A 10,786-nucleotide genomic window follows, 5' to 3' on the forward strand; every position below is an offset into this window, starting at 1 on the left:
TGTCTGTCTCTGACAAGGATAACTGAAAGACGCTTTGGACTAGCGAATGAAATTTGATATATTGTCTTTATACAACATTTATCGATTTCTATCAAATTTTGAACAAAATCCGCTCAGAGGAAGTCTGTCTGTCAGATTTCAACTATAATTTAACATGATAGCTATAAAAGACAGACTTACACAGAATTAAATCTGTAGTTTAGATAGCTATCAAATTTTGTGCCAAATCCAATGAGGGATTGACCTCTGTTGGTCTGTGCTTTAGAAATATACAAACACGATAGTTCAAAAATGCAACGACAAATTTATCAAATTTGGAATCAGATTTTGTGAGTACACGTGCAGTTTTGTGTTAAATCTTTGTTTCAACCGGTTGAGAAAAACGTGAATTCGAATTTTGGATACTATTAAAGCCAAATAAATCGCCAAGGATGACACGATAGATCCAATAAAAATGCTAAATTCACTCTAAAATTTAATATTTGGTAGCTATTATACGCCAATACCATGCAAGGTGTTCTCTGGTATGACAAGTTTATTAGAAAGTATGCTAAAAAGTTTCGGGGAGACCAGTCCAGCTGATTATTTGTGATGTGATTGTCATGTCCATCGCTTCAGCTATCGTAAACTGTTGCTTGTTCTCCGCACGAAATCGGTAAATTGAACGGCAATAATCAAATCTTTTTGATTTTTGCGTTGGCGAACAGCGCCATCTAGCTCATTGATCAAGCATTTCTATCTGATTTCTGCTCGCTTTTGTGTTTCCTTCTTCTCTGATCGGTTTATATGTTGAACTTTGAACCATACTATGCATTCCCACATTGTTAAAATCTTCATTCTATTTTATTTGTAAAAGGTATACAGAATTGTTTATATATCATCTTCTAATTTTAGTTAATTCGTCTTTGGGAACGAATACGTTTACTGATCTTCGGAAGCGAACCAGAATCACTGCTGCTCATAGAAAGGGTAATTGTAAAAATTATCGATCAGTTGCAATTTTTATCCTATATGCACTGCTGACCATTAAAATTACAACACCATGAAGGAAAAAAAAAGTTATTTATTATACGTAAACAGTATGGTGGGAAGACAAAATGATTAAATTTGTTAGCAGTTTGGGGGTTTACAGAGGTGCAAAATTAGTAGAAACAACTACCAACCCTGGTAGCTAAAATGTCTTTTATCCGATTAGGCATGGTGTGGATCGCGCTTGGACGACAAAAACGGACTACTCATTCCATACTACTTCAAGCCTACACACACTTTATCAACCGTATTAGTTGGAGACTTGTGGCAGACCGGTCTCTCAGATACCTATGATTAGATGTTTTCAATAAGTGACAGATCTAGAGATCGTGCAGGCTAAAACAGGAATAGAATTCCCTGTGTATAGATGAACGGTCAGAACACGATGTACAACATGTGATCTTGCATTATCTTGTCGGAAGATGGCGTTTGGCAGGCCTCGGTGATATGGCAGAATTACTTTACGTAAGATGTCAGAAATGTACTGTTCTGCTTTCAAATTACCGTCAATCCGAATTAGAGATGTGCGTATCATGTACCCAATAGCTGCCCAAACCATTACACTATGTATAGAATTCTTATGCCCATATCAAATGCAGGCAAGCGACGTGCGGTCCCCTCGAAGCTTCCGGACACATATACAGTCATCAGAATATTTCACGCAGAACCGGGAAAAACGACATTGTCTGAGCAAAGTGTCATCTGAAAAGACGCCTTTGTGTCACTCCCGTATCCAACTTTGTCATTGGCGCACCAGAGTCATCTTCTCTCTCTATGCTGCATTGTTAAGGGAATAATGGTCGCCGTATTGATAGTTCATGCTACTGCAAACGTCTTCGCACCGTACGAGCGGATACTGAATTTGCAGCAAACATGCCCATTTCCTAACTAATGGTTGTTTGTCCTTACGGGCGTTAGTCATGGGAAGGCATTGAGATCCTGTATGCCGTTCAGTATGAACCTCAACAACCCATTGATTCCATATTCGCATGACAGTGGTTGGATTTCGACCAGTGCGACGGGCGATATCACGAAACGATAATCCACACTCTCCATAAGCAACGATCCTGCCTCTATCAAATTCCGACACTTGCTGGTAAGCATTTCTTCTTCTTATTCGAGGCATTACACGATATTCTGAGCAAACTTCAACTTTACCAAGCGCTTTTCGAATGGAAAATCCACTACACAGTTTTTCTTTTATGCAGTGCCTCAGATGCCGTTTCTCCCTCCTGCGTCGTCTAAGTGCGCGGAAATACAAATCATTTGCATATCCCAACCTCATCTTCCTTTCATGTGATTTTGAAATTCGGCAAATTATTCCTTCCTGGTGTTGCAATTTCAATGGCTAGCAATGTATATTGAATATTTGAATATCATAATATATTATAAAAATATTTGAAATCATGATATATTTAAAAAAAATTTCCACCAAGTTAAAAGTTAGCTCAGATTGGATTATTTTGAAATCGTTGAATTACTACAGATTTATTACTTTGTTCAACAACAAAAAGATTATTTTTATTTGGAAAAAAGCTGTCAGGGTGCGTAGTGAGAAATTGCTGCAAAAATTAAGTACTTTTAAGCACTCTTTAAACACCTTAGCAAAAAAAAAAAAAAAAAAAAAAAAAAATTAAGCACCTTTGTGCATGTACGCATACGTAAACCTGCGTATTTTCTAAGCATAGCTTATTTTCTGTTTTATAATAATGCAATAATTTTTATTGAAAAAAAAAACTATTAATTAATTTTAAATGTATTTTTTAAATTTAAACTTTTATTTCTGTATTTGCACAACGTCTTCTATGGTAAAACAAATAATGTCTTTTTGGTTTCGACAAACACAAAAAAGGGCCATAAAAATAAAAAAAAACTATCAATACTAAAAATTTAAATCCATTTTTGCAAGATTAACAATCAAGATTTGTGATCCTTTTTCAATATATTATATAAAATAATAAACTACCAGTTTATTTAAATAGATAAATCATTTCTGAAAATGCTGCCATTGAAGTAGAAGCATGCCATGACCAAACAGTTTGTATTTGATTTTTAATTATGCAGCAACCAACAAGATTCAACATAGCTGGGATAGAAAGTGTAAATTTCATCCTGCATTAACTCACTAAATTTAAAAAATTTATTTATAATCTTATAAAGCTAAGAACTAAGCATTCTGGATTGGTTACCATCATAAGACTGACAAAAATGTCACGAAATTGACGATAGATCAATGCCATGTTCTAAATAAGTTTTTTAATTATTTTTTTTAATAGAAAAGAGTAACAGCGTCCACACACAACACATGAAAGGTTAAACATACACTCATCAGATAAAATTTAAATCAATTCTTCAACATCTCAAACACTAAACATTTTTTAATGTTAGAGAAGTTTTATTAAAATAAATTTCGAACGTTTTTGAGCCGCAACAAGTACATGTTTCTTACTGCCCCTTCCGGATGACTCTTTCAATACTTCAATAAACGGCAAAGCACATTGTTGAAGAAAGAATGGGCAAAAAAGGCCCTTTAAGCGTTATTTTAATGTGTTAGAACCCATAAATCCCTTGTCAGAATTGGTTTTGCTTTCTTGATACATCTAATAAACAGACTTTTACGATTATGCTTTCAACTATCGTATTCAATATGTGGGAAAACAAAAAGCCGTCTTTGCACTTCTCGAGAAAATTAAGCGATTTTTAAGGACATTTTTTCAAAATTAAGCACTTTTAAGGTGCTTCAAAATAGTTTTCAAATTTAAGCACTTTTCATGACGCTACGCACCCTGTCGATGTTATTTATATTGATTTTTCGAATGTCTTTGATACGATTGATGTCATTCTTTTCTGGAAATTGCATAATATTGGCTTCCATATTAATTTTACAGATTGATTGTATTCTTATTTAAATAACCGGGCGCTTTATTCTTATTTTAATAATGTTGTTTCATATATATTTGTAAATACTTCTAGTTCTAATCTCGGTGCTTTGTTTTATATTCGATGGACAGTAACGCCTTCAGGCTTCAACATGAAAATGATACGACAGTATGGCTGTAAGCGTCGTATTTACATACGGCGTACTCCTTTCTGTCATATCACATAATTTTATAATTATGCGTTGTGACTCTACGCTATTATAAGCTATCCATGAGATTTAGTAATGTCTCAGCAGGCCACTGCCATCAAGGTAGTACTGTCCCTCAAACGCATTTGTTGTATTTTAAAAATCTCTGAATATTTTTTTATTTACTGATGATTTGAAATTATTTAAGTTCGTACAACCAGACACTGATTCTGCTTTTTTGAAAAATGATTCAGATAATTCAATCAATGTTGTATGAAGCTGAATCAAAATACTATGAAATGTAGCACCATTTATTACACCGAAAAATCTCAACCTTTGATTCGTTCTTATCAAATCAATAATCTTATGTTAGGTCGCTCAAGTTTACTTTCTGTATCTAGAAGTTGTTTTCGGCATAAAGTGACCTGGTTTTCTTATCAAAGTTTGGCTTTTAGCAAGGCTTAGTATCAAAAACTTGTAAAAACTTACTTTTAACTCAAAGGGAAAACTAAAATTATTTTCTATTGGGTTGACTTTGAAGGCTTTGTATTTTAGCATTGCCCATCTAATCTTGGATTTTGCAATCTCTTTTGGATGTTTACCATAAAAACTAATTGGAAATTATAGAGCAAATACAATCTAAATTTTGTCACTATTTGTATTCCAAAAATGGCATCTTTATGCACATGACTTATTTGAAGCTTATGTTTGCCATCTGTTTGACATTCCTCGTTTGAAATCCCACAATGACCATTTTTGTGTTATGTTTCATTATAAAATCTTCAATAATATTTTTGATTGTTGTGATATACTAAGCTTTATACTTTATTCAGTGGCAACAGCTTATTTGAGAACATATTAACCCTTTCTAGTGCCGTGGGAAGTATGCTTCCCAGCAAATTTATCAATTTTTGTATGAAATTATGTAGGTTGGCATAAGTTCTGACAATTTTTCTTAGTAAGTCAGAATCTTAAATGCTTCAGTTCTTTATCTCAGACAAAATGATGTGTCTTGATGTGTTACTTAATTATTAATTAACCAAATTAATTAATTAATCAAATTAAATTTATCTTATAAGCTAAATGAATCCATTTTCTTATTCTAATTTCAAGCCTAAAAATATTTTAACATGACTAGAAAAAAATGGCCCTTTAAAGGGTTAATTTATATAGAAAAATTCTCATTGTGTAGATTTCACAAAATATTCAAGAGATTTCTGAAGAATTTGTTATTTTTAATATGTTTTTTAGTGTTTTCAAAATCAAATTCAATTCTACAATCAAAATCAGTTCTATAATTTTAAAATTCCTTATGTGTTTTTATAAGTTATTAAGATTGGATGTTTTCAATTTCTCAGTTCTAATATGTTTTTCGATATTTTTATCTTTGATTGTATTCTTCTTTCGAAATCTTAATTGTTGATATTCACCTTTTAATTTCATAATGTGTTTTTAATGTTTTTGAAATAGAATACTTTCAATTTTGAAATGTCTTATATGTTTCTAATATTTTTAAAACTGAAACTATATAATTTTTTAAATTTTATTGCTTTGTTTAATGTTTTAGATTGATTGTTCATATATTACATATCTAATATGTTTTTTTCATTCCTTACTTATAGTTTTTTTTTGTGTGTGGGTTTGTGTGCTTGTTATTCTTTTTGTAATGCACTTTGCAACTTCAGCTTTTTCTGTTGCGACCATTTTCTTAAATTAAATTAATAAAAATAACAAACGAAAGTGACATTTTGAAGGACTCTAGATTCAACAATATTTTGAAAAATGGTTAAAGTGTTTTAGTAAAAATTTGTATGGATTCTTTCTTATAAAAAATGAATGAATATCCATACTAAATTGTTAGAATCTGATTGCATTAATTTTGAAATTCTACTTATTAGATACCTATTTATTTCAAATCCTGAATTAAATACGGCCAATTATTGTAATGTAATATCTGTACCAACTGGCTGAAGAATGATAGTTAAAATGATATATAATTACAAAAATTTAATATTAATTTTTATTATTACATTGCAATATTTATATTATATATCAATTAATACAAATTTCATTATATTAAAACATGTTATAGTCTGTGTATTTTCTGTAGGCGGTTCAAGGTCACATTTCCTACCGCTTTACTGGTACCAGACAACCAATAACGAGGTAGAAAATGTGACCTTGAACCGCCTACAGAAAATACACAAACTATAATTGAGTATTTTATCTGACTACTGAACTAACATTTCATAAAAAAAAGACATTTGTGAAAAATGTACTCATGAAATAAAATTTGTTTGAAAGAATGGTACGTAATGTATATTTCGTAAAATATAAATTTGTGAAAAAATTATTAAAATGTTATTTTTGTTTTCTTAAATAATAAATAATTACAAATATGAGATAAAATCAGCAGTTCTGAAATACTCTTCATACTGCCGGATTATGTAATAAAAAATACGATATATATGATGACCAGTCTTACTGTGATCAAATGGCCAATTTCTAAACCATTAGACATAGACATATAGTTTCAATTGGAAAAATGATTTAAATAACGTGGCGAATTATATTTTACGTTGCTTGAGTCAGCAAAGATATATCTGAAAAGGTTATGGAATCTAATTTTTTTATACGGACCACAGTCTTATCGATCATTTTTAGTAAAATATACTTGACATTGCAACATTCTAAACAAAGAAAATTTCATTCTTTTGCGACTAAAACTGACTGGCTTGAATATCACTGTTTTAAACGAATTTTACTGATAAATTCCAAGTCTTTAGAGAGATCTGAAGGTATCGTTTGCAAATAGAAATGATGCAGCATTGTATTATTTTTCAAAATATTTCTTAAAATAAATTTGTATATGACTCTTAATTAGGTTAAACAGCTATAATTAGGCCAGTTTTAGCCATAAAATGAAGAAATTTTTTTAAATCGTATGTTTTAGAGTGTTGACAATTTTTTTACTAAATAGCACTGATGAGACCGCAAGCAAAGTTAGAATGCGAAACTTCTTTCAGAAATCAATTTGTTCGATCAAACAATGTAAAATATAATTCTTCCCATTATTTAATGTAGTTTTCCAACCAGAAATATATACATATCTCTAATAGTTTAGAAATTAGCTATGGATCCACGGTAAGAGTGGGCGCCCTGTATTGTATTACCATTCTCATAGATGCTGGTTTTTGAGAAATTAACAATTTAATTTAATTATTCAGAAGACATTTAAAAATAACAAACAAAGCATTTATTAAATGATCAAATGTATTCATAAATTATTCTTCAATATATATATATGTAATGATATTTTAAACTCTAATTTCAATTTAATTAATTTCCAAGGTTTTATCTTAATTTAGCCCATAGTAACTTTATATTCTCTTATTTCTTGATCCAATTCCACTGTCTCTACTTAATTAATTCAAGCGAAGCTATGTAAAATTGCTGAATCGGCTAAAAGCCTAACTTTCCCACACTCCGCGTGAAGGGACAAAATACCGTTGCCGAGACACGTTCTTTTCTAAAAGATCCCCGTGTTTCCCCTACCTCTTCGACACGTGTAACAAAAATCCCTATCGAAATCTTAATAATATATTAGCACTATGAAGAAATATTTTCCCTATCAATTTCTCGGGTTATATAAGACCAGGGATAAAATGTTCAAGTGCTTTTTGTTCATTCCTTTCTGTGTCGTTCTGTGTGCTCATCGCTTGTACATATGCCTGCTTCTTCAAATTGAAATAAAACGACGCCACGAAATCAAAAGTATCTTCACTGTCTTCAAATCTTCAAATTGCATTCTGCTTCACATAAAATAATGCTTATATATATATATATATATATATATATATATATATATATATATATATATATATATATATATATATATATATATATATATATATATATATATATATATATATATATATATATTGTAACTTACGTTCTATGGCACCTTTTTTATCAATTCAAAAACCAGCATTCAGCTGTTGCCATTCCTCTATACATATTTTCTTTTCCTAAAAAAAAAAAAAAAAATTACAATCATACTTTTATCAAATATTATTAAAATATGCTTAGTTCACTTTTCAAGGACCATAGGCAATGTAGCGTTAGCCTTGAAAATATGTAAACACGATACAAAAATATCCTAATAACCATTGAAAAAAACCCGACAAACACTGGTTAATCTTACAGACTAGTATATGTGGTATCTATTCTGCTACTGAAAAGTGGACATATTTATTAAATGTGTGCATTCAAAAGATATAACATGTCTTTAACAATGCTTTTTGTATGAAAAATGTTCATTCAAATATTTTAACCACTGCTTTTCCGCAAAAGTTTAAAAAAAAACACTTGCGGTAAAATAACTTCACATTTTTATTTCTGACTTGTAATTTGTTTTCTTTTAATTTGTAGGGGATGCCAGAAATATCGCTTTACAAAATTTGCCTGGAGAGAGTATACGACCTTGTGAAAGCAGGAACTTGGAAATCATGTACTGTAAATCCATTTTTGAACCTCCCGAACGGAATCATCGATGATCTAATGGCACCTACAGATTATGACGAAACAAAGGTATCAGAAGTCTTCCAGCTTTTAACAAGTGGTTCGCTGACACGCCTCCACCTTAGTGGAATAAAAGTCCAGGAAGAAAAGCGTTTATTCTTAGAGGTAATAGAGAAAAATTGCTGCAAGTCTTTGCGATTCCTTTCTTGGTATTCATCGGAACGCAAAAATATTCCTTTGATAGAAGCTCTGGTACTTTCATGTCCAAAATTAGAAGAATTCCGTTCAAAAATCTCTCTTAATTTTAACGTCTTCCGAAACTGCAAGGAACTGAGAGTTCTCAAGTTCTACGCTACCCTTCAGATGTTTTGTCCTCAGGATTTAGAAGTGTTGTCGTCGCTGAAAAATCTGCAGGTGTTTTTCAGTTTTGACTCGAGTGGTGACATAATAGCCACTATTCTGAAGTGCTGCCCTCAGCTGATTTCGCTGGGACGCAGTGATTCTCTGAATGGTTTAGAAATGATACACGCACAAGCAGTGAGCCAGTGCGACATCGACGACATTGAGATACCCGATCGCTTCCACTTGAAGAGATGTCTCTGGGGGACAAGAACCAAGTACATGGGGGTCGGTGATGCTTCATATAAATCAAGTTTTCCTGAGAAAATAAGAATCGCCGTGTCTTTATGCCCTTTTGTCGAAGAGTTGATAATTTACGTTTGTCACACCGATTCTTTTGAAAGTTTGAAAAATTTGAAACATCTCACCCACCTCGAGATAATTTTCTCTGAATGCGATGGCGATTACATGACAAGTTTCTTTGAATTCCTGAAAATAATCGGGCGAAAGCTGAAGCATCTTTCTATCGACGACACGCATCCCGTTCCTGTCGACATCATCTGTGATTTCTGCCCTCAGTTGCAGAGCCTCGACTTGAGGCGATTTGCAACCGTCAGCGGGCCTGTCCAACATAACAGCAATATTCTGCTGAAGAGACTGCGCATCATGTACATTGATCAAAATGCTCTTTTATATCTTCTGTCCAGCTGCAAGGGCTTGGTGGAACTGTCTCTTTTCTACGCTTTGTGCTTAGACGACAGTCTCTTAAGTAAGATACTGAAACAGAATCCTCTGGCCGAGCTTAAAATTAGCCACATTACAGAGAGTAGTTTAACGAGAAGGGGCTTTCGAATGTTTTTAGAGAAGGCAGTGTCTCTAGAGAGAGTAAATTTTTCTTCATTACGACGAGATGTCGATTATATCGTTGAAAACTTAATTCGTGAGTTGAATCTTACCAACCTCACTTATGGTTAAATGTTTGAATCTCATTGTGGCATGCGGATATATTGTTTCCAATCCAGTTCCTCCGTTTGGTTACGTTTGAAAGATTTGTTCGTGAACTTTATAAACATGCTCGGATTATTAAATATCCAAAGAAGGCATCTGCCTAAGAGTCTCCGCTACTATGAGGAGCAAGAGGCCGATGCCTCCATTCATTCTTTCCCGGTGTTCTCAGGGTAACCTTATTTTGTACTTTTATTGATTCATCTACTCGAATTTATTCAAATCAAAATCATTGTTGTTTACATTTCAAAATATTATACTTAATGTTATTTTCATGTTTTTAAATTCTCTTAGAGAGAGATGTGGTTGAATTTTTTCTACGTGAAATCAACAACTTTGGCAAACTTCATATTAGAGTATTTAGATTTCATAAACGAAGTTTTGTAATTTTTTTTTACCATTTTGTTTAAAATAATTTTATTTGATTAATTTATTTATTTTTATATGCAAGATCTTTGAACCTGTATTAATAGAGCAATTAGATTACATAAAAGAATTTGTGCAATTTTTTTTTACCATTTTATTTAAAATAATTTTATTTAATTGATTAATTTTTATATGCTAGAGTCTGGAATCTATATTAGAGTGTTTAGATTTCGCGGAAGAAATGTATTTTTTTTTTTTTTTACCATTTTGCTTGAAATAAATATCTAATTGATTAATTATATATAATAATTATGTACGAAATCCTAGAACCAACACTCTGGAAAGTGATTTGTAATTGAATGTATTATTTTCTCAGTTCTCATAATAATTGCCACTTAGAAACCGTTTATATAGAGACTAAATAAATGAAAATGAATAAAAAATATATCTGGTATTGGA

The 10,786-nt window shown here is 31.7% G+C and overlaps 1 protein-coding gene across 6 annotated transcripts in view; it reads left to right on the top strand.

Moving 5' to 3' along the window:
- LOC129957200 (uncharacterized) overlaps window positions 1-10,350 on the top strand; it is a 44,363-nt gene extending 34,013 nt beyond the window's left edge. For 4 of the 6 annotated variants that reach the window (XM_056069405.1, XM_056069409.1, XM_056069406.1 and 1 more), the window contains 2 exons: window positions 895-969; window positions 8,528-10,350. In XM_056069405.1, coding sequence (XP_055925380.1) covers window positions 895-969; window positions 8,528-9,931 — 1,479 coding nt within the window. In that variant the 3' untranslated portion in view covers window positions 9,932-10,350. The remainder of the gene's footprint in view (window positions 1-894; window positions 970-8,527) is intronic. The other 2 variants (XM_056069410.1, XM_056069411.1) reach the window with 1 other exon arrangement.
- Window positions 10,351-10,786: the final 436 nt, after the last annotated feature.

The sequence above is a fragment of the Argiope bruennichi genome, chromosome 11, assembly GCF_947563725.1.
Source record: "Argiope bruennichi chromosome 11, qqArgBrue1.1, whole genome shotgun sequence".
Classification (NCBI taxonomy): domain Eukaryota; kingdom Metazoa; phylum Arthropoda; class Arachnida; order Araneae; family Araneidae; genus Argiope; species Argiope bruennichi.